At 48.1% G+C, this 22,828-nt stretch overlaps 7 protein-coding genes across 7 annotated transcripts; 6 read left to right on the top strand and 1 right to left on the bottom strand.

Annotated features, from left to right (window-relative positions):
* Positions 1–94: 94 nt before the first annotated feature.
* Positions 95–1,725, top strand: V1508DRAFT_19965 (uncharacterized protein). The gene has a single exon (XM_066936196.1). It carries the CDS (start codon positions 414–416, stop codon positions 1,590–1,592), a length of 1,179 nt encoding a protein of 392 aa, XP_066797424.1. The 5' UTR covers positions 95–413; the 3' UTR covers positions 1,593–1,725.
* On the bottom strand, positions 1,726–3,899 carry V1508DRAFT_19964 (anaphase promoting complex subunit 8). Its single transcript, XM_066936195.1, has 4 exons — positions 3,455–3,899; positions 3,080–3,399; positions 2,140–3,028; positions 1,726–2,075 (listed from the first exon to the last, which is right to left on the bottom strand). The coding sequence occupies exons 1-4, from the start codon at positions 3,580–3,582 to the stop codon at positions 1,859–1,861; spliced, it is 1,554 nt and encodes a 517-aa protein (XP_066797423.1). The 5' UTR covers positions 3,583–3,899; the 3' UTR covers positions 1,726–1,858.
* A 1,211-nt stretch (positions 3,900–5,110) lies between these two features.
* On the top strand, positions 5,111–6,043 carry V1508DRAFT_402852 (uncharacterized protein; the record flags this gene model as incomplete). Its single annotated transcript, XM_066938516.1, has 2 exons — positions 5,111–5,123; positions 5,172–6,043. The coding sequence occupies 2 exons, from the start codon at positions 5,111–5,113 to the stop codon at positions 6,041–6,043; spliced, it is 885 nt and encodes a 294-aa protein (XP_066797422.1).
* A 3,234-nt stretch (positions 6,044–9,277) lies between these two features.
* On the top strand, positions 9,278–9,807 carry V1508DRAFT_334523 (uncharacterized protein; the record flags this gene model as incomplete). Its single annotated transcript, XM_066936653.1, has 2 exons — positions 9,278–9,326; positions 9,383–9,807. Coding segments are annotated over 2 exons (474 nt in total), but the record flags the coding sequence as incomplete, so codon positions are not given.
* A 6,306-nt stretch (positions 9,808–16,113) lies between these two features.
* V1508DRAFT_19840 (uncharacterized protein) lies at positions 16,114–17,893 on the top strand. Its single transcript, XM_066936192.1, has one exon. It carries the CDS (start codon positions 16,200–16,202, stop codon positions 17,391–17,393), a length of 1,194 nt encoding a protein of 397 aa, XP_066797420.1. The 5' UTR covers positions 16,114–16,199; the 3' UTR covers positions 17,394–17,893.
* A 940-nt stretch (positions 17,894–18,833) lies between these two features.
* Positions 18,834–19,519, top strand: V1508DRAFT_19832 (uncharacterized protein). Its single transcript, XM_066936191.1, has one exon. The coding sequence runs from the start codon at positions 19,016–19,018 to the stop codon at positions 19,382–19,384; it is 369 nt and encodes a 122-aa protein (XP_066797419.1). The 5' UTR covers positions 18,834–19,015; the 3' UTR covers positions 19,385–19,519.
* Positions 19,520–21,484: 1,965 nt separating this feature from the next.
* Positions 21,485–22,497, top strand: V1508DRAFT_19815 (uncharacterized protein). The gene has a single exon (XM_066936190.1). The coding sequence runs from the start codon at positions 21,568–21,570 to the stop codon at positions 22,282–22,284; it is 717 nt and encodes a 238-aa protein (XP_066797418.1). The 5' UTR covers positions 21,485–21,567; the 3' UTR covers positions 22,285–22,497.
* Positions 22,498–22,828: the final 331 nt, after the last annotated feature.

The raw sequence follows: 22,828 nt of genomic DNA, 5'->3' as shown, positions 1-22,828 counted from the left end.
GAGGTTCGTTCTCTGCCGAATCTTAGATGTTAGTACATCAGTACTTACCCTAATCCGACATCGTGTGCAGGGAAAGTCGCGTAATGGGATGCCGACGATCCGATAATCATGAACTACCGAATCCGGAATAAGACTCACACCAGAGATCCATCAGGGCCATCTCTCTAGCACCGCGCGGCGCGCTCACATGAGCTGTTCGACTCCGCACTCTACTAGCAGGCATGCGAACTGACAAACGTCCGTCATAACAAATGCCCGCGTTCGTCGATCCTCATGGGACCCAGACCTAGCTGTCGGCATCCACGCCAGGACCTTCTGTTAGTAATATAAATTAACTGAATTTCTCTTATCATGATTTGAAATCGACTGGGTTTGTCAGCCCGATTAGTTTGCTTGCGTCCTAGCCGATCAGAATGCAACTCCTATCCCGTCGTCGACTCAAACCAGCTACCGGGTTACTGTTGGCCGCCGGTACAATCATTGAGCTGTTCTACATCATTTATTTACATTCCTCGGCGAAGGCACGCCTCCCAGATGGCCACCTGTACTATAGACAGTTTTCAACCGAATCCAAAGATTCCACATTGTACTTGGATGCAGCAGCATTTCATCGCGAATATCATATTCCGCAGGCAAGAGTCAACTATCTTTCCGAGTTTATAAACTTAGATAAGTGCCCTGTCTTATCGGACGACGTTGCGGCTATTGGTGTTGCTGCACCATGTACCGACAAAAATGTCCTGCTTGATTCCTTGTCCAGCGGCGGTAGAATAGGACTGAATGCGCCGTATCATTCGAAAGGTTGCGAAATGTGGTGGTATGAGTCAGAGGAACTTTGCAATGTGTGGGCAAAGTACGGCAAGGTTATGTTCGTCGGCGATGATGTGCTGGAAGACATCTACGGCGGCATGATGGTTCTCGTTCGTGAGGACCCACTGTACGGTGCTGTTCGTCAGTGGTCTTATAGCTCCAGCAAGGATATGGATTGCGCCTGCGAAAGTGCGTTTACGGATCACGATCGATGTGAATCAGCACTTGTCAAGAGTATGAAAGACATCACTGATTATGATCGCAAGTTGATTAAGTGCAGACCAAAAGTTGGAGTCAAGTTGCAGATGCACTATTTACCACGATACCCTGTCGATCCTGTGGAATTTAACCGCTTTGTAATGGCGGCTACTGAAGACACTAAATTTGATCGGAGGCCTATTGCAATTATATACGGACATGGTCACGGAAGCTTGTTTGATATCGGGGCAACCGCAAGTTGGATCTCTACGTTGCGCGATATGGTCCATAATGTCATTCCCTATGGGAGTCCCATTTATGAGCTGTTCGTCACACCAGGTGCAACAGGACCTCAAGTCAGTGGAGGAAAAACTTTGCCATTGGGCCTTAAAGCGTCACAAGTCTTTGAGATGGCAATGAGCAGCTGGGGCCGCGATGCGCAAATGGATGTGCTCGGCACGTGGAACGCGACCGTGCAAACCAGCTTTTCAGCGGATGGTCTGCACGGTGGAATCCGCGTCAATCTTCTCAAAGCCATGATGATTGCGAACTGGCTAGATTTAGTTAATCCTGGGTCTGACTGAGCGTTGAGATATTCCTACTGTTAGCATTTAGATCATAATCCGTATCTGTCTTTTGTAATTATTCACCAACAATGGACGGCGTTCCGAGGGAAATTATCCATAATTGTGGAGTTTTGCATATAATGAAATGAAACGACAATGAAGTCACTAAAGTACATATATGAACAAATGCCTGGCGCCGGAACTAACCCATAAAATCATACAGAAGAACAACACATTCACGCAAAATTATCAAATTAACTATGCAATCGCAGTACGACGAATTTTTAACTTTGAGTGTCTGCTTCCTTGCATAGTTGAGAATATCGAGCCGCCGAAGCGACGTCCCCAATAGATGCGTGCAGGGAACTTAGTTTCTGCAATATTGATACCTCCATTTCAGATAATGAGAGAGCGCGCTTGTACGCCTTGATGGCTTCCGTCGGTCGCTGGAGCTTCTCAAAGCAGTTTCCGAGTGCAACCCACATTCTATGGTCGTACGGCCTATATAAACCACTTAGTCAGATATGCTAGTTGATGGGCAACAAAACGAAGAATGTATACGCACTTCAAAGCGGCAGCCCGCTGGTAATAAAAGAAGGAATAATAATACATCTCAATAACCTCGTATGCCTGCCCCAAACCATACCACGCTCTCACATCTTTGCTGTTCACACCAATGGCGCGTCTGTAACTCTCTATTGCGGCCCTGATGTTCTTCAACTCAACATATTCGTGGCCCATCAACGTCCACGCTCCAAGACAATTTCGGTTTAGCGTCAATGCTCGCCGATAATATACGACAGCCTTTTCATGCTCAGATTTTAAGGAATAATAATTCGCAATGATGCAGCATGTTTCTGGTCTGAATTTGTCGGTCGAAGAAGCAAGTTGTGCGAGATAGGCTAATTTTGCCCTTTGTTCCGTCACGTAGAGGATATTAGAATACATGTCCATGTCGTCCAGTCGATGGGGATCCACAGTAAGGACAGTATCAAAAAGTTTCTCGGATTCGTTATATTCCAAAGCATGATAGCAGAGCAATGCCCGCTGGACTTTGAGGAATTGAAAATTCGGGAAAACGATCTCTAATTGGGAGAGCGTCGCAAAAACGGCATCTGTGCTTTGAAATAGTTCTTGTGATGTGACAACTTCAAACATTTTGGCCATGATGTGGGAGGCAGGAATCTGTGCAAGGATACTAGGGAGTTGATCGATTGTTGACACGCAAGCTAGGAGTTCGAGCCACGCACCCCAGTTGTATGGATATAGTTTGACTGATCGTATCAGCGGTTCAACAGCTGCCTTTTCACACTTGTGTTTGATTAGAACGATGCCGTATAGATAGAGGAGAAATGGATCGTGCTTGGAGAGGTCGGAGCCGCGAAAGTACTGCTCTAATTCGCCGATAATGATGGCGAGCTCCTTGTTCGGAGTCGAGTCGCCGTCCAGGGGACCTGAACACGGTTAGCGCAAGCCATAGAATATCAAAAGCAAATGTCATGTACCTAATATAACTTCACTCCGCTCCTCTTTTTTCTTTTCCCCCGAAATGTATTTGGCAAACAATCGTAGAAACATGCATTTAGGACTGTCGCATTTGTCCAAGAACATGACAGTTCTATCATACTCTCTGCAGCTAAAGCATGCTTTGGCGAGCGTATATTTCCTTCGCTCTGAAGCCGGCATACGGTCAAACATTGTTATGTCGCAGGCATCTGCATATTCCAATTGTGTCCGTGCTACGGTTGCATCTTGCATTATGTCCGCGTCATCCGCCGGAGCATCGTCGTCTCCGAGATCTAATCCAATCAATGCCTCTGCAGTCCTATAAGTTTGATTCAATCAGTCAAAACTCCACCCATATCAATACCTGAACTCACCATTTGGCAGATTCGTATAAACATCGATCACTCAATACATTAAACGCCTGCTCTAAGTCTCGCTGTAACTGACCTACAAACGTTGGGTCCACTTGTAGAGATTCGTTGCCGGATGTCATAGAACTCATTCCGAATTTGAGATCGGCGAATCGTTTGTTCTCGAGTTACTTACTGTGCGCACACCGGCAATTCGAACGCACCACTGATCTTGACTTCAAAGTATCAAATAAATCCGTCGAGTATCATGTACCATTAGCTAGCACTTTTTTATTGATTGGTCCTTGTCAGTAGCTGTTGTTTGTGCAATATGCAAAAACGATCCGCCTTCATGCAGTATGTTTTCGAATTTCCGGCCATGCGCCAATTCACGTCCGAACTATAACTGCGCTTCGCGTCATAGCTATTACAGGGTGCGGGTTCTAGGTCCAGTACGGTTGGGAGCCGCACAAGCTCACTCGCGCGTCGGGCGCGCGTGAATCGCGTCAGAATCGCGTCCCTGCATCCAATGTCCCAAAAAAGCATTGGATGGATTAACTAAGGTTTAAAGCAGTGTGTGCACGCTTATTGGCCACGTAGCTGTGAGAGTGTCTACAATGGCCGACACAGCAAGCCCTGCTCGCTGTTAACGTGCGCGGAGTCTTGCCACATATTCCCGAGGACAGCTGAAGGATGCCAATTAAGATTTAACCGCCTAGAAATTCCTTGATCTGAAATTGCGGTTTACAGTTTCCAAGTTTGCGGCGCGTCTGCAGGAGACTACTATTAAATGGCATGCAGTGGCGCGTTCGCGACGCGACCTCGGAGACCATAATACGTTGGTATTAGCTCAGCTGCCCGATAATGAGGAAGTACTTCCCCCCTCAATAAGAAGGGTTTCGATTTAGCTGGGCTTGCAGAATAGAAAATTCTTTGAAAGAGTATCTTGCTGTATTTTATGTTATTTAAAGTGCTATGTATCAAATCAGGAGAGGATGCTGATAGATATGCATCAGTCGACGCGTCTCCCGTGGACGTAGTTCTGGCGTCATCGCGCATGAATGTCACCATGGAATTTGTAGCCTGCCAACCGTCGACGTGCAAAGCGTATTGCGCACTCGCGTCGAATGCGGTTCCTGGGGGCTCGACTGTCTGCCGAGCTTTTGGCAGACTCCTTATTGCGCCACATTACTCTCCCGGAAATCAGCTTTTTTGAACTTGTCAGGGTCGTGCTCTGCTTCTCGACGCTTTCTTAAAATTGCGCCGAACGCCCACGTCCATCGTCGTCTCTCGACCATCAGCAGTCTTGCAGCCATCAAAAAAAGGTCACTGTCCGTGTCGCGTGTCGGCAGTAGAGTAGTCTTTTCGAGCTTACCACTCTTTTATAAGCTCTCGCCATTCTTTTAGTTTTGTCATTCCTTTTATCGTCCAGATTTACGCGACTCTGAATCGAGTTGCTTCGTCGCTCTTTTTATCCTAAGTTGAATTTGCTTTTACGTGTGCGGGGCGCTAAGGTGTACTGAATCCGAATTTTGTCGACGCGTCACGTTTAATTCTTGTGATTCGACGCCAAAAATCCACTGAGACGGGCTCTTTTTATTCTGATTGATAAGCTGAGTTACAGTCGTGACAAATCTTGTGACTGTATAAAGTCCACGGCAGAATATCTAAGAGAACATAATGGAGCATGCCGGTATGTGTTTGATTATTTCCGTTGACATGCGCTTACATGCAACCCAAGCAAGCCACGTATCCCACCCTCGTCCACGCCCACGACGGACACCCTCGCCGACAAAGATATCCAAGTCACCTCCGTCAGCGTCATCTTCACCCTCCAAGGTTACTATCAGCAAAGCCAGTTCGCCTCGACGGCCAATCTCACGCGGCGGCTTGTCGTCGTCGTCTTCGTCATCTGGGAATGCGTTACAAGCCCTAGATGCGAATGCTAAAGGGAGGCGACCAGGCTCGCAGTCGCCCCTGCGGAAGGGACAGGACGTAGGGGACAAAGTGTACAAGCGCTCACCACAAGTTGTGATTCCGATATTGTCGCCTCGCAGAAGCGGTAGTGATCATATGAAGGTCTATGTTGACAGAACGGACAAGCCGGGACAGCTCGGGTCGATTTTTGATGTTAGCGAAGACGACGAGAAGGAGAACGTTCCTCCAGAAGGCACAGGCACAGAGGACCAGCTTTCATCACGATCAATAGCTTTGAATATCAAGAAAACAGATCGAATAGTATTTGCGGATATTCCTATTACAGACCCACGGCGGCGGTTCGAACTTCACGATCGCAGGCCATCGAGCATAAATAGCGATATCGTGACGTGCGATCGAGCAATACTGGACGACGAAGACGAGGTACCTGTATACGCTACGCCTGCGCGTCCACGCATCCGGAAGTTTCAGGTCGGCGACTATTTGGGGCCTATGTTGACGTCACGGAACGAGAACGGATGGCCGCTGTCTGCACCGACGAAAGCAAAGGGTAATCTCGACGTGGCGACGTTGGACGAAGTGTTTGGTGATACAAGGCGAAAGATCCAGTTTGATATCTTCGTTGACAGCGACGCGAATAAGGAGAATGTCGACCCGATGGAGATTACTGTCTAGGACTCAGATCCAGCTAAAGTGAAGAAGGATATCAAGGAAGCTGATCACGAGGTGTTTGCATCAGTGCAGGATAGATGCAATAATTATTTAGTGGCTCAGTGGGGGAAATTGACAGGGTACATGGGGATGGACCAGGGAGTCTCTTCACAGATTATTGTTTGTGTAGGAATTGTTCATTTGTCTTTTGTGTCACACGAGGGTTTTCTTGGCTGAGTGATCTTAACGGGCCTGCTCCCGATGTCTCAAACAGCGGCCTAGCGACCTGCTATTTTTTTGCGGGAATATTTTGTGACGACCTTATTAATAAACCCCCGCACCGTTCCGAGAGAAGAAAATCATGAATGGTGTGATTACATCTTAGAGCTGATTTTTTATTCTGTGTGACTATGGCCAAGTCGTTAGACAAGCTAACTCGATCCCGTGATACTTACTGTTCGGCTGGAGTTGCTAGAAAGAAATGCGTCATATGTCTCAAATTGTATCGTTGTTGACAGCAGCCACTAAGCCTATAACGGAAGTCGTCCAGGGGTAAGTGGTCTCGTTGTCCCGCCGTTTCAGCATATATGTTTATATGTTTTTAGGTATAGTTACAGCCGATTTGGTATAGTCAAATTTTCGGATCTACGCTCGATGTAGCTGATGTAGTGCATTTCCAATAAACCTTTTTCACAATGTGGTCTAAGTGATCTCTGTCTAAATCAGAGCATGGGAATTCAGTTATTGAAGCGGCAGTGTGGGGATAGCTTTATGGTGGAACGCCTCTGTGGGCAAGGCAGAGAGTGATCGTGACGATCAGATCAGACGGTCATGCCGTTTACGCCGCTGCACCAGCTGCACGCCGTGCGAGAGGCAAGCAAGAACTACGTCCTACGCGGGACATGACCGTAATTTATTCTCTTGGTCCGGCATTCTTCTTACAGCAGACTTTCGCCACGCCGGGTCACCTAACCCTATGTATTATGAATGTGTGCTTCAAGTAATGCATGACTGCGTGTACGGGGGCGTACATTGGTGGGAAGGCGGCTTTGCTACTTGCTGCTACCACCACAACCACGGGTGGGTGACTTGAGCCGAGCAGCTGAGAGGCGCGCTGTCTTGCTCGCTATGCACGCCGATTGTCGGTCAAGTTGTTTGTCGCAAGCTCGCAGCTGCAATGCTGACGACACAGTAGTTCTGGCAGAGTCATTGCTATTGTAATCCATTATATTGGTCTATACTGCGTGCGGTACGGAAGAGTAATAATCCTGTAAGCGGACATTGGTCCCGAAGAATACGGTGAGAATGTGACCTCACAGTGACAAGCCGCATAAGTTGTGAGTAATCCGTGAGCTTGGTCATGCGTGGCGGTATTGGCCGCGGCGCGCGAGCTGATTGGCTGAGAGACCGGTGGCACGCGTGACAGGCGGGCACTCTGCCCCCGACGGCGTGCCCAAGTGTTAGCCGCTGAATTGGACGTGCGGCGTCTGGTTTGCTTTGCTGCTCACCACATAACTCAGAATTTCGATAGCGCACGCCTCCGCCATCGCCTCCCCAATCGTAAGGCTCCTACTTAAAAGTCCTACGCCTCCAGCCATTTCAGCTGCATCTGGTACGCTTGTCACGGTCTACTTGCTCTTGATCGCCACCTTGGTAGCCAGCTGACCTCTCTTACGTACACGACAGATTTTTTGGTCGACTCAAACAGACCCCCGAAGTATATACGTCAGTCGGCTTTTCTTGCCGCAACGTTAGTCACCGCTCAGCCTTTGCTCAGACCTTTTTTCGCCCCTCCTTCCTTTCCGCCACCACCGCTCCTTGGAACCCCTCTTCCCTGGTTACCTCAAATACTACCACTTGTTACCGGCCTGCAGTAATCTACGATTCTTTGTTATTTTTACAACTTGTCAAGCTTTATCGTCACCATGTCTATCGCCGTTATGACCATCGCCTCCTTGTAAGGACTCGCGTCCCCCGTCTACGTTTTTTAGCCACCATAACACACTTGCCTGGGTTAGAAAGGGTTTCGGATATCTCTAGTCTAGTGTTATAGACTTCTTTGCTATCGTGCTATTCTTTATCGTTCAGCCGTCGGTTGTAGATCTGTTTGTCTCATTTTTGTTGTCGAGCAATCTCTTTCGCCGATACTGCGCAACTGTTACCATACACCATCTTTGGTACACAGTCCATCTGTAGTATCAGTTTCGCTTCCTTAGCACACCTCTTTCACAGTACATGCATAGTTTCTAGCCACTCCTGCTCAGGGTCACAGAGTTATTCATCCACCTCTTTCGAAAGTTCGTCTGGTGTTTTAGAGCTTCTGCTACTACGCATTTGACGTTCTCCCGGTTACGATCTCGGTTTCTATTTGTCCTCCGGTTTAGTTCTGGTCACCCCGACTATCTATATTCCTTGTTATTTGGCGATTTCCGTCATAGAACAATCACGACGGACCTAGCACCTTAGCATTCACATCGCACACAACATCATACAGTCACTTATTTTAGTTGTCTCCGGTGTCGCATCCTATAGTGCTGGCTAGTTTGTCATTCCAACGGTTTACTTTTTGGTTTAAGGATTTTCCATTAGCAGTTATTACAGCTTTACACTCAGATATATTCACAGTTCCAAATGATTCAGTTGCAGTCTTACACATCTTCGACCGTCTCTGTCTCGAAAGATGGTTCTGTGTCTTCAGTTACCGCACTACTGGACGCGGTAGCTGATCCAGATCTTTCCAGTTTGAAACATGCCGTTGACAATCTTGAAACTGCGTCCACCGGATCATTGTCATCGACTCTGTCTCATGAGGAGTACACGCCCTCACTTTCGTCGTCGGTCTCGTCGGTCTCGTCAGTTTCGTCTCTTCGACTTTCGGCTGACTCCTCACCAGTATTGTGCCCGAACGCGCAGCAGTTGAAATTTCTTCCATTGCCCACCGCTCATCAGCAGAGACCGAACGCTCCAGTTCAGCAGAACTTTAAGTCCGTCGAATTGGCGTTGGACTTGCTGTCGCGTCAGAGTACTGAGGTCAGTTCGAGTAGTTCGTCGGCGTCGTCTTCGCCAGTTCGACCATCTTTGGTTCACCATCGGCGGCACTCCGCTTCTTGTGGTGGGCCACATGCGCGTACAACGGGTTCTGTGTCGGCGCTGAGCGCGAAGACTGGTCCTGCATGCAGAGTTACCAAGTGTGAGTCGTTTCCGGCTCAGTCGACCTCCTCATCGGCAAGTTCGAGCAGAAGCCACGTTGGTGCATCAATTGCGCGACAGGCTGATAGACGCGGTGCATTTGTGAATTCGCTAGTTGGTATGATTCCGAGGACATGCGTAGGATTATTCGTGCGGTTCATTAACTCTTCTCAGATTCTGCGGCGCTCATGATTGAAGGCATATGGCCGTCTGCGCGTGATACTCCCTGTAGTGATCCTGCCACTCAAATTCTTCCTCTCCGCACATTCATCGAGGAGACTCTTCGCCGCTCGCGCACAAGCTATTCTACATTACAGGTTGCTCTGTATTATCTCTATCTACTTCGTCCCCATGTTCGGGACCCGTCGTGTCTCAAGGGAAGTATGGGCGCGTTGCATTGTGGGCGCCGCGCCTTTTTGACCAGCCTAATACTTGCGAGCAAGTATTTGCAGGATAAGAACTACAGTGCGCGTGCTTGGAGCAAAATTTCAGGGTTATCTACTACGGAGATTAATGCCAACGAGATGTCTTTCTTGATAGCGGTAGACTGGAAGATACACGTTCCTGAGGATGTGTACGAGCGGTGGTCTAGTGTGTTACTAAGTTCGACCTGCCTTGTCGGTCGGAAACGCCAGCACCTCGCCTCTCGATCCGGGAGCTTCTGCGAGCCTACTTCTGCGCGGACTGATGGTGTTCACTTTGACATGCCGAGTGTGTCGAACCAAGGCGAAGTACGGTGTAAAGCGTAATAGGCGTTTGCTGCGTATTTGTCATTTTGGGCGGGTGTTATGTTCATGTTCTATACTGGATATGTGTATTATTGAAACTCGCTTGAAAGAACCTGTCTTTCGCGGCCTAGTTGGTTTATGCGTCTTTTTTTTGTTGCTGTGATTTGCAGGATGATCTATGAGTCAAGTATTGTTGCGCGCTGACATTTGACTGTTTGATAGTATTCTTTACATTGTCATATATTTAAACTTTTGTAAATATTTTATGCTTATGCTTGCTTAGTTAAAAAATTGGAATTATGATTTACTTTTAGTTATCTACTATGATGTTGCATGGCTTCAGCGTGTTAGGAGTGACGGTGTTATCATGCTTTTCCTGCTGCTGGTTATTGAATGTTCAATTTTCTTTAGCTGGATGCGACTGACTATGCGGTTTCCATGTCTCTCTTCTGTGTATTTTAGCAAGCGTGAAGTTGAGAGTGTCGAACTGAACTAACCCGAAGTAGAACGCACGATGCAACCGCGACGACGGTATATCGTGTAAGTCAGCCATGACATAATTTTCCGTGTGTTGGGCTGGGAATGAAATAGCTACAAAAAAAATAACGGCACAAATCCAGGATGCCATACATATTATCGGCCATTGTTTGAATGACATCAAATCAACGCAGGTGCCACAAAAGAATCAATTAAATTTTCACACGATCTCCGGACCATCAAACTTACCTGGCAAAACCTTTTTTTTTGGTTTTCTATTATCTTTCTTGGACCACGTGAAAAAATCCCGTATGCTTGAACACGTTTTTGACTCCAAAAAGTCAGTATAAACACCGCACGCGTGTCAGGCAGTTGTGCGGGGAAGTGCCGTTAAGAGGCATGGATGTGCAGCAAAAATTAATGTATTCTTTTTTGGTTAATGAGTCGGTGGTTTCATGGAATCAGTGTGTTTCGCGGTCTCCCCCGGTCCGCTCCCCCCCCCCCTTCCCCTCTCGAAAACACTAGTTATTGCTGGGCACACCTCTTGTGCAGACGAAGCGAGTCCTCTGCTTATTTCATTATTTCCTACTTCTAGTGCGTAGTATTGTGAGGCATCTGATGAGGTTTCTTTCCAAAACAAAAGATAAAAGATGACGGACGCATCCGTGACAAATCGGGAGTCACTTGCGCGAACTTTGGTAATTACGGTACAACTGTGACGCGTTGACCATATCAATTCCACCATTCCATAAACGTTGTGGCGCATATGCATTCCCAACCCTGAAATCGAATCTATACATATGCGAGCACAGTCACTCGACCTTCGGGCGAGCTACTCGCGCTTCTCCCAGAAGAGAGTGGCTGTGCGTTGAGGCTTGACTCCTTGCCATCTGGTCTTGTGCCAGATAGAATGCAGGGCGGGACCACCACATCTCGGAAGTTCAAAATCCGCGGTTTCGTGGCCGTCTAAATCAGCCAAGTGTGCATTCCTGACTGGATAACCCTAACCTTCTCGTGCTAGGCGAAAGCAGAGCGCATTCACAGCGGACGCCTCCGCCCGCCACGATATCCATGCGCGGCTATGGCTTGAATTTCTCAGGCACCATAAGAACGCAAATTTAGGTTAGCACATTTAATGGTCTGCGAGAGTGATCGGCGGGAAGTGCCGAGCGTCGGTCACGTTAGAACTCAAAGCGTCGCGAATATGATGCGATCCATGTGCAGTCAAGCCATGACGCAAAAAGGAAACGTTGAGGGACAAACTAATGTGGCAAGTCCATTCTCGGCATGTTGTAGGCTTCGCTCGAGTGTATAGTGCAGCTGGAGTCGATAAAAGAGATACATTGTCTATTTCCGTTTTTCGGAGAATATTGGTATTTCTTGTTGCCAAGAAGAGATTTCGTTCGTCAGTCCTGATATTATACAGAGACTAACAAAGAATGCATTGGAATTAGACGCGTTTTAGGCCATTGGTTAGCTGCATTCTGCCATTCATCAGCATTTTCATGACCGCAATATTATATCTCTTGTTATTATCTGCCATAAGAATGCAGTAGCCGATGTGGCAGGGTTAATTGGCCACAAAACAATTTTGGCATACTCACGCTCAGACTTCCATCAGTCCTAGGGCACAACAGACTTGTTACATAATCGCATGTTATTAATGCCGGATTCACAGAATTTTTCTATTTAGTGCCCGCTGTTGATTCCGCAAAAACACCATCTTTGCCCATTACAACAATCCAACACTCACGAAATGTATACATTCTGTGATCCATTCTGCTCCCCGCCCCGCTTGCCCGCATGTAAATTAACAATCAGCATAAAAAGGATTCCGACGTGAACATATGTTGCGTTCAATAACCGCCTACAGCCGCGGCGAGCCGAGTTATTACGTCACAACAAGCTTCCGAGCTCCGCATTTTTTATCACATATCACCGCGAACGACGAAGGTCACCGACCGGGGGGGAGCCATACCAGACACGATTACCTTCGACATTCGCCGCACGAGAAACCATAATTGCGCATTTGCATAAGCTGATCAGCCGATGATAATGGCGATCCAAACTTTGATCGAGTCTGGCTGAAAAAGTCGAAAGTTACGGCGTCCGTCCGACACGCGAGAAATGGTGGCGCTCGTGGTGGCGCTGTCGAATTTCTCGCACCAGAGTTTCTGCTGCTTATCTGAGGGACAGTAACCAACTTGCAGGACGGGGAAAATTTACTTTGAAGTTACTGTATTTCCATGATCACTATTCAATTCCAGATATCACGTGCTATGCAACTGGGTTTAAGGATCTGACTGAGAGGAAATACAAAGTAGTCGGATCACTGTATAGACGTGCCAGCTTTGCCCTCAGCACCATACCATACTACTATGAGGCACGCTTGCCAGCCAACATTCAATTTACCACGTAACGGCCATCGATTGCTCTCATCTATATATTAAACAAAGACCAAGACAAGTAGACGCAAGTCTACCATCGGACGTCGTACTGGTCGTAATACTTTCGCGGAGTCGGGCGTATCATGTCAAAACCTGATGAGGGCACAGAGTTAAAGTTTGATTAGTGGATGGGTCGCGCGATTCGGGTCCGACGCGATACGACGGCGTTGCACAGGAATGCCACTGCACCTCTGTAAAACTGGCAAAAGCATTCGGTAGACGGGGCTGAGTCTCACCGACGCCTATCGCTTATGACTGTGATTGGCGTGATGAAAGAGGCAACATCCGCAAGATACCCAATGGTCTGAGTTTAGTGTGGCGCTTTAATGATCTTGCATACCTGGAATGGAAAAACACGGACATATGCAATTTCTCAATACTTTAGCATTCACCAAACCAGAAAATATGCTGCGAAACATGCAGTTTAGATATCGCTTCTGCGTACCTGCCCTAATGCTCGATATCTCGGTGTTATCATACATCCACCGCATCGTGGATACGTTGTCAGCGATAAGCGTACATGCATGGACATTTCGAAGCCAATCTGGCGCTGAATAGGGCGCCAGTGAAGCTATCTGACCGTGGCGATTGCAGCCGCGAGATAAGCGAGGCCAGCAGCTAACGCTTGTCTACTCTCTTCGTAGGCGAATATGTCATGCGGAGATTGTCCAGCGATTGTCGACATATCATATCAGGTCACGGACGATCCTGCTGAATCGTCTTCGGGCATCGCAGTCCTTGATGTGGCATAAATATATATTTAATCTACGAGGAGTCGTGCTAGTGCATGTGTGAAGCACTACAGTCATAATAAATACAATAGGGCAGGATGTGTTTGTTCGAGTTGTCGATAAGGAAGCCCTGCATAATGTGTGGGACGTGCACATCATCTGTAGAGCGGGACATTGACAGCTATTAAATACTATCTGCAGACTTCCTACGCGATTGTAACGATGCTTACTGAAATAGTCTTAATCTTGTCTGTAGACAGGCGAGACACAAGGTTGGAAGTGGTGGCGGTGGCGGGCGCAGCAACCCGGCACTGGGGAAGAGGTGAGACTTGACCTTAGCAGGCACGGGGTGGCTTGAGGAGCGAAGAATTCGGCCAAAATAATATAACTATCACGGTTTCGAGTAAATTGTAGTTAGCGCAGAGCATTCCCTAGACAAAATTTTGCGGCGGCCCCTGGTTAGGCAGATCTGCTACGCCGATGAAGCCTGCGAGGTGGCTCGACTGCGACAGTTGTGGGAACCTCTGGACAAGGTTTGGATCGTCGGCGTGGCGATTTCGCTGGGCCAGGAGTTGGACAGGACGACAGGTACAGGCAGTTGCAATTGCAGTCTGGATTTACTGCGAACCGATACCCGGACGGACGAAGACTTCAGCCAGCAGTCAGACTCAGAGAAGGGCCCGGCCACCGGCGCCGACACACTTTGACGGACGCCTCTTGCCTCTCACGAGCCACTAAAGCGACACAGGCGCCGCCACGCAGCCATGGCTTATCAGGGACGGATCAATAGTGCATCATCGCAGCAACTATTCCGCCAGTGGAAAAATGGGGCTTCCTATAGCAAGATGTAGTATTGCAAGGTGACCCCAAACGTCACAGCTCCATGTCAGCGGCGCCTCGGAATCATGACATCGAAGCAATCAGGTCAGCCCGGCCCCCTTGTAGATCTTTCTCAACGGCAAGCTGTAGAGCAGACTGTTGCAATTATTCGGTTGGTTAGATATGACCACGAGCGCGACGGCTAAGCACGATATGGAATGGTTAGTTCGTTGCTGGCTCATGCCGCTCTCGTTTAATTATCCGCCGTGTGGTGCCGACGGCGGGCTGGTATTGAGACCCACTGACCCGGACGAGTGCAAGTCATTGTGGCTCAACAAAGCTCTTATGCCATCAGCGCCGGCGACCCCGCAGCGTGCTCGTTGACATTGTTGCTTCGGCTCGAAATACTCTCACGATCAGCAGCGAGATTGGTGGAATACTAATGTGGTGTCTTCGGGCTTCTGATCGTCTGGTCCGGTTTGGGTCGTTGTAATCGCAGGACAGGAGCTTATCAGTGCAGACGAGGCCCGTGTGACGGCGGCGATGTAGACATGCGAGACCGTGCGCATGCGCAGATTGGCACCCGTCGCACAAAAGTCGCACAGAGGCAAGTGGAGCCGCCGCCCGAATGGGTCCCCCCTATGATTTTCCTACCCAAAATTGCAACGGGCGCGTGCCGAACAAGCTTCGACTCAATAACCCTAACATCAGTTGACTCACCCGCCGTGCGTTATCTGCATCGACTATCTGATTTGCTATCCTATCAACAACATTGTCTGACCCGTCTCTCCAATCATCGCACACGACCTGCTTCCGGGGTCGACAGTCCAAGAGACCAGCATCCATGACTACCACCTCCTGAGAATTGCGCTTGCGTTCTCCCGCGATTTTTCGAGGCAGGACGGGTCGTCGTGAGGTGCCGACTACCACTGTGATTTCTTTAATTGTACGCGGCTTCTTTTGGTGAGCCATACCGGTCGAAGACACCGCAGTCTCTCTCTTACAGGGTCCACGCTACTACTGCTTGGCAGAATTTCCTCGGGGTGCCCGCGAGGAGGTGACGAGCCAGATGGAATGCAATAAGTCTTAGATAGTCCCCTGTGGATGAATGGATGCCGGACGCCGCGACCGGAGCGGGCTGGCGACTTACAGGGCAAGGGCCATCCTGGTCAGCCTTCAGAGGCGGGCGAGATATGGGCCGCCGTCTTGGATGCAACCAACCGCGTGTGGTGCCGAGTTACTGCACGCGGTCCCCGTACCAACCCCGTACCCAACCTATCGAAAGAATCCCTACTCCCTATCGCCCTCCATACACAGCGGTCCGGGTCGCCCAATGCTGGTACGCGTTCCAGTCAATCCACCCGCTGCGTGCCAAACCATGTGGGCCTGGCTCTCGAGCACACCGACCACCTTGCCTGCTCTATCTGGCCCATTATCTTCCATATATATCTGTGCTTGAGCTCCTCGTTCTCGTGTTTGCTAGTCTTCCGGCTTTTTGCTCCACTTCTGCCTCCTAATCGTACTCTCTTTCTCAATTCGGGCGAACAACAGCCTTCAACTAACTTCACACTTACTGTCGCGTTCACCGCTTCCCGCGAGACGGCTGCAATAAGCTAGCTCCTCGCACTAGCTTCAGTCAACAACAACGGCAACGTCAATTTCGCCCCCCTTCGTCCTCCATCCTCCTACATCGACCTTCCTGAGTCCACCTTTGCATATACATGACCCACAATCACTGCCAACTTCCTTATCTGCTTACCAGAGAAAGCATACCGGCAGCGGAAATCTGATGTACTCTCAACTACGTGAGGCACCTTCCGCTCCCGGCGACTATTCCGCGTCTCTACACCTCGCCGCCCCGCATGCTCATCACTCTCATCATCAGCAACCAATTCATCCAGAGGAAGACTCAAAGCCAGGGTCGTTTGGCCTACGACGGCCTTATCTAAACAATCTCCCGTCACTGCATTTGCTCAACCCACCGATGTCCCCACCAGGACTTTCGTCCTCTGCGTCCTCGGCAAACTCAGCGGGAAGTGCGACCAACAATTTATTGACTCCTCCTACGTTCGAGTCTGCGGCTACGGCCACGTCAAGTACAGCTCCCGAGGCATATAGCATCGCTCCGTCGTCATCATTTCCAAATAATAGCTCAATGAGCTACTGGGCTGCTGCCTCGTCCTCGCAAGCATCTGGGGTTCAGCTAGGTACGTCGCCGAGCCAGGGTGAGTCGCCTCGGCGGATGTCGTTTTCGTCTACGTCGTCCCAATACTCGCTGCCGTCGTTGTCATCGACCGCGTCGTCACCTTATGCGAGTTCGTCATATGCAGCTGCAGCCGCTGGCAGCAATCCAGCAGGTCCATACTACCAAACAACCGGGGTATCATCATACTCATCGCAACCGGGACCATTGCTACCTCCACCATCATCAATATCACAGCAGCAACACGTTCACTCGACATCTACCTCTTCGGCGTCGAATTCTTTCATCCCGTCCCCGTCAGACTACCAGCCATCGTTCCCTCCGTCATCACAGCCGCAGCCACAGCCACAGCAGTACTACTCAGACACATATCAGCCATGGCCATCAGCTCTGCAGACGAGTCAGCAGCCAGGACTCGTGCGACGGCCGTCGCATACGTCGCCGCGCTCGTTTGAGGGACGGTATCCGTATCCTCCACCGCTGACACATCTTCCGCCCCCACCACCCCTTCACCAACAGCATCACGCTCAACAACCACACCCAGTTCCTCCTCAAGAGCGACCATTTAAATGTGATCAATGTCCTCAGAGCTTTAACAGAAATCACGATTTGAAGCGACACAAGCGGATTCATCTGGACGTGAAGCCATTCCCATGTCCCAACTGCGACAAGACTTTCTCTCGGAAGGACGCGTTGAAGCGTCATACGCTCGTTAAGGGATGCGGCGGTAACAGTGACGGATCTAACAGTTCTAATGTCAGTGCAGCTGTGGCGAATTAAATGTTATTCAAGATAGATGTTCTTCTGGCTTTAGCCATGTGTATGCAAGTTAACGAAGGTGTTGGGTTTGGGCGGTATATAGACCATGATTGTCAATTGTTTTGTGTTGGGAATTAAACTTTCTTTGGTATATATGTTTGGATTTCCTTTTGTACAAGTATATTATATTTATTTATCGCTTGGTTTGCATAACGGAGGTTTCTATATGATGATGTGTAAAAACATATACGGAAGGTGTCGCAAATTGCTTATTTTTCTCCGTCAGTGGTTTTCTAGAAAAGAGTTTGCCGGGAATGTTGAAAAAGTGCCTATGAATGAGATATTAAGGACGTTATTTGGTTTATTTACTGTTTTTGTCGTTGATCGAGTGCCTGACTTTTGTTGTTCTGGGTGTATTGTTAGTTTGATTCAATTATTGTGTTATTGTTTTATTGCAGGTGTAGAATTGTAAGTTGAGTGTCGTTTTATTCTTGTCTATTATTCTTTAGAATATTGGAGCATTACAATCAAAAATTTCAGCATGCACTGCCAATCCCTGGCTGGAATGCCCCGAATATACTGCGATAGACCTTATATGTAACCCATTTTTATATTTGGTTGCTACAGTTCCGATTTACAAGTCGATCAATCGGTCCAGTTGCAGCCTTTAAATCCACAACAAGATGGTCGGAATTATGGCCGCCTCGTCGGTATCCGTACTCGAGCAGGCGTTGAGTAGCAGCTACGTGGTGACATAAATCGGCTTAGATTAGTTTTTGGGAGAGTTCTGAGATAATCTTCGCAAACTCAGCCGTTACGTCATGAAGTACACGGGGAACAAGCTTTAATGGATTATTTGATTCGCGGAGATAGTGGTGCAGGGCACGGACTTGACCGCGCGAACAGGTCCATAGTTAATAGCTAACAAGACAATGGTCTGCATAGGCCATGTGGATGGCGTTGGAAGATGGGTAAGAAAGCCATTGAAGCCCCATGCGCGAGAAGCTGAAGATAGGGTACGAACGCCTCACACCAAAATTCTCGAATGTTAGTTGCCGACAGCGTGCGTTACAATATTTGTTTGCCATATCTCAAATCCGGAGTCATCAAATAATCCATCCGCTGGCAATATTTCGTCATGTCGTGATCAAAATATCAATTCTTCACACACCTGCCATGCGTCAACAAAATTTATGATCCGCCAATGTCGGTCAACTCCGATAACTAAACAACATCCACACTCACGAGCGAACGTTAACCTTAACAGCCCTGACGTCTGAGTCAACAACAAGCCCTCTCGACGCCTCAAGCCCTCCCTGCATGACGCTACCTTCCCGATTACGCAATTGCGACTCATACCACACGAGATTCCCGCCTTGAATAGATCCCGTGAAATACCAGCGAAACATGCCCAAGCACTGGCTCCTGGCGTGTGCTACTGCTACGCTAATTGTGATGTAACTCGAGTTGCTCAGTTAGCCTCAGTTGTCGGTTGCATGTACGTCGGATGCGAGATTGGTGTTCATTCAGGTTGCCGCAGTCAGACCGTATGAGAGTATGCAGGGAAGATTTGCGACTTGTTCAAGCTGGTCATCGTGCAAGGAACTTATTAGCTACTTTAACCCTTAGGGTTCTCCTTGCCCATGGGTGGTGGATATCCTTGCTGCACCCTTAATCCACTGATTCTTTACTGGTCGCCGAATGTCGTTGTTGCCAAAACTTTAGCATGCAGTCCCATCTACAACATTCAAGATCACATGGCTGATGATGCTAAAATATTCCCCAGCAGCGTACTCCCTAGTTTCCTTTCCGTCTTCGTCGGAATCTTAATCTGGCTGTGGGCTCGATACGAAGCCGCGCAAAAAGCTGTCCAAATAGCGTTCAATATGAGATCAATGTCTCCTGTATACTCGATTCGAGCTGTGCCCGCTAGCGTCATCGCCGTAGGACTTATTGATAGCGACAGTGCAGTCAGTTGCCGTGGTCCACGCCCAGGAGCGGCGCACAGTTAGAGTCCGTAACGTCAAAATTGTAAACAGAACCAGACGTGCAGTACCTTCCAAGTTGCTTTCGGGTCATAAGTTGTGAAATATGAAAGCACGCAGGTTGGAATGGCGACGATATGTCCGGTCTGCTGATTTAGCTCCGGACTATGCAGTCATTGAGTTTGCTATTCATACTGAGCTGACATATGTTGTGCATATACCATTCTTCCTGTTCGATGGTTGATCGCTCACCGAATTTTCTCAATCTCGGGTCCTGATTCTCTGTAGCTTACATTATATGCCCTGTATTTCTCGCCTTCCGTTTGGGTATTTTGACAACTCGTGCCGCGAGCTTCCGCCTCTGTGTTGGGCTGTTCATCGAGACGAAGCTATAGGCAACAACCACGTCCCGCCGCCGGCCATGATTTGTTACTTGTCTACTTTGGATGGTATCCATCCGCCTATACGATCTGTTCGTCTGCCGAGCTATGGCTTTGAAAAGCCGTGTCCGGGAGATAGGAACCATGGGTGGACATTGTGTATATGAGAGACAGTGTTACCAGCACATCAGATTGTAGTGTCATGGTCGTGTCGCAGATCGTCGATATGTAGTCAGAAGCGTATACAATGACATACGACCAGGAGTAAACGAACTAGCTGTAGGTAACTCTGCTCCAAAAAGCAGCCTGAAAGGGTGAGTGGTGCCTGGTCTTAAATGCTAGTCTACGCCTAGCTGCGTGGGCGACATACGGACCAGAAGAGCGTGCGAGTCACGGTCTGCTTCTATGGCGTCAACGTCGGCATTGTCTGTCGACTGATTGTGATGATAGTTTTTCTAACGATTATTGGAATGAAACCGGATATTCCCTGATATTGACTTAGTCATAATGTCATATCAGGTTACGTGCGCTGTTAAAGTTTAGGTCTCTATATTTGGTGACGACTCCAAATTCGATGGTAGAATTTTTGAACTCAAGACAACGAATCTGTATAATGACACCATCAAAATATATATACACTGGCCGTCGAATCATCCATTCGCTATTTCTCAGCCATGCGAAATATGAGGGGAAGATGCGAAGAACGCCATTCGACAATCCTCTTTGTTCATGCCAGAGTTGCTCCTCCGTTCGTAGGCAACCTTAGGATTAACGTACCCCTGCTCGACGCCGCATGAACTTTCCGCGGGCAACTTTCAAGCGCCGTCGCGTTGAACACGATCACCAATTCTCGCCTCTGCAACGGCGTTGGCTTATAAAGATCTAGAATATTGATCATAGAGCAGCCGCGTCAGCTAAGCGCAAACATATTTTTGGGTTGTGCGGTGCTAGACCAACACCGTAGACTTGCACATCTCCTGTCACTTCATCCACATTCCTTCAGATAATATGCGACTAGACACGATTCCAATTGACAATGTGTACGAGGATATTAAAATACGTCAGTCTCTATACGGCTATTGATCGAACCTATCGCCTTTGTAACCCATAAATATCTACGATGGGGACTTCGGCATGCACTTAATTTACTATTTAGACTTTCCATCTCAGGGGCCATTAATTCTCATGATGACGATCACGTGGAATCTCGGCGATGCGATAGGATATTCAACATCAATATCGTATAAGGTATCTTAACTCCTCAGAGATTAAGGTGATATTGTTGTCTAAATTATCGACACGACTTTTCCTCTGGCAATATCGTATCGCCTAGACGATATCGTGTCCAGCTCGAGATGATCTACCTAAGTGTTGGATTGTATATGTCTGTTCATCAGAAATTATCGATATCAATCATGTGTTGTTTGTTTTAGGTACGTGCAATGAAGGTCTTCGTCAGCGGGGTTTAGTTACAAGAAATATGCGGGGCATAATAAGAAAGCAAGTGCCAAAGTTTAATACGCGGTTGATGCTCCCACTTGCGGCTGCGACCAAGCTTCCAGATTTGTCCATGCGTCTTAGACATTACCGCAGTCACTATATAGGAGCGTATTTTGCGGTTGGTTTACATAGGCAGTGGCTTAAAACGGGGATACTCCGTTGACTAACGAAGAGAAGAGCGTACCCGTCGGTTCATGATCGAAGACTATATTCTGAAGCCTGTTGCCATTTCATGCTTGTGTGTTTTCTGTCAAGCCTGATCGAATCGCTACTGAGTCTTTCACCAGTTAGAGTAGTCTTCGATCTCAGCAAGTGTTTCAGCAGCACATCATGAAGAAAGTTGCAAATACAAGGACTTCAATACTGTCCCTGCCGTTGGAAATACTGCAACTTATCTTTTTGGAACCTGTGTTTCAATTATCGGACATTGCCGTCCTAACGAGAACATGTCGCCGATTTCAAGATTGTCTCGTGACATACGACGAGATATGGAGGCAGTACTTGGAGAAAGAGTATACCAAAGAAGGTCTAGGCTACGCATCCAAAGTCAAGCACGAATCTCCGGAAATCACATGGAGACAGCTCTGCGCCGCTATGACGTACCAGTGGTGGTCGTTCACAAATGCGCGAGATAACTATGATGCTCTGTTTCAACTCAGCTCCAAGCCGTTACGGCGGTTTCCTTTCTCAATGTGCTGTACGATGCGTGTGCCTCCAGGAACATATGCGGTGTATTGGTCACTTCGGATTGCGGATGTACCCAGCATTCGAAGTCTGAATGCTTACATGAGCTTTAAAGATGAGAAAACAGAGTGCACTGGTTTCCGGATGACTGATTTCTGCGAGAGCATGGACGAACGACCATATCTTTGGTCTGTCACAGGAACCAATGTTTTTCTAAGACAAAATCCTGCCATGGAATATTTCAAGGAGAACTTGATTCTCCATCAGGATAAAAAACACAAAGATAAATGGTACACTATTGGTCTCGAATTAAGAGAGACTAGATACATACCTAATATTGAGTTTGTAAGTTATTTTGGCTAAATTTTGGTTAATCCTGCAATTAGTTAATACATGACAGACTGTTAATTATGTACGGCTGGAGAAAATCTTTGATTATTCGACGTCGGACGAATCAGACGACGATGACATGAGATGGGCTTACTGCGATACTCTGAACGCGCGTATTTTTCCGCAGGGTCACATGGATGTAGACGAGTTAAAGCGGATTCTTCCAATTACAGACCGCATTGCGATGTTCAGTCAGGGCGAGTGCGTGTCTGGTGGTGTAGAATCTGCGGGTATCTGAGTTTGACCTCGGTCGGCCAAAGAAGTGAGAGTTGTTTGGGAATACGGCGTTCTTGCTTTGTGGAGTTGGCGAAGATGTTGAGCTGCCTAGATTCTGCGTTGCGAGGTAGTAATGGTTTCATCTATCGCATGATTTAGTTGAATCGAAAATCTACGTTTCTGCTATATATGCTTGCTCTGAGAATGGACATAATCGCAGTAAATTAGACATTCGGTCGATATCGGCACGGATCGTTCGGGCAACCGACGCAGTACTAGTATAGCACTACTTGTCTCATAG

This window comes from Lipomyces doorenjongii (genome assembly GCF_038497915.1).
Source record: "Lipomyces doorenjongii strain NRRL Y-27504 unplaced genomic scaffold V1508scaffold_10, whole genome shotgun sequence".
NCBI classification, from domain to species: Eukaryota; Fungi; Ascomycota; class Lipomycetes; order Lipomycetales; family Lipomycetaceae; genus Lipomyces; species Lipomyces doorenjongii.
The sequence above is the reverse complement of the archived record's forward strand: the minus strand, read 5'-3'. Positions and strand labels throughout refer to the sequence as shown.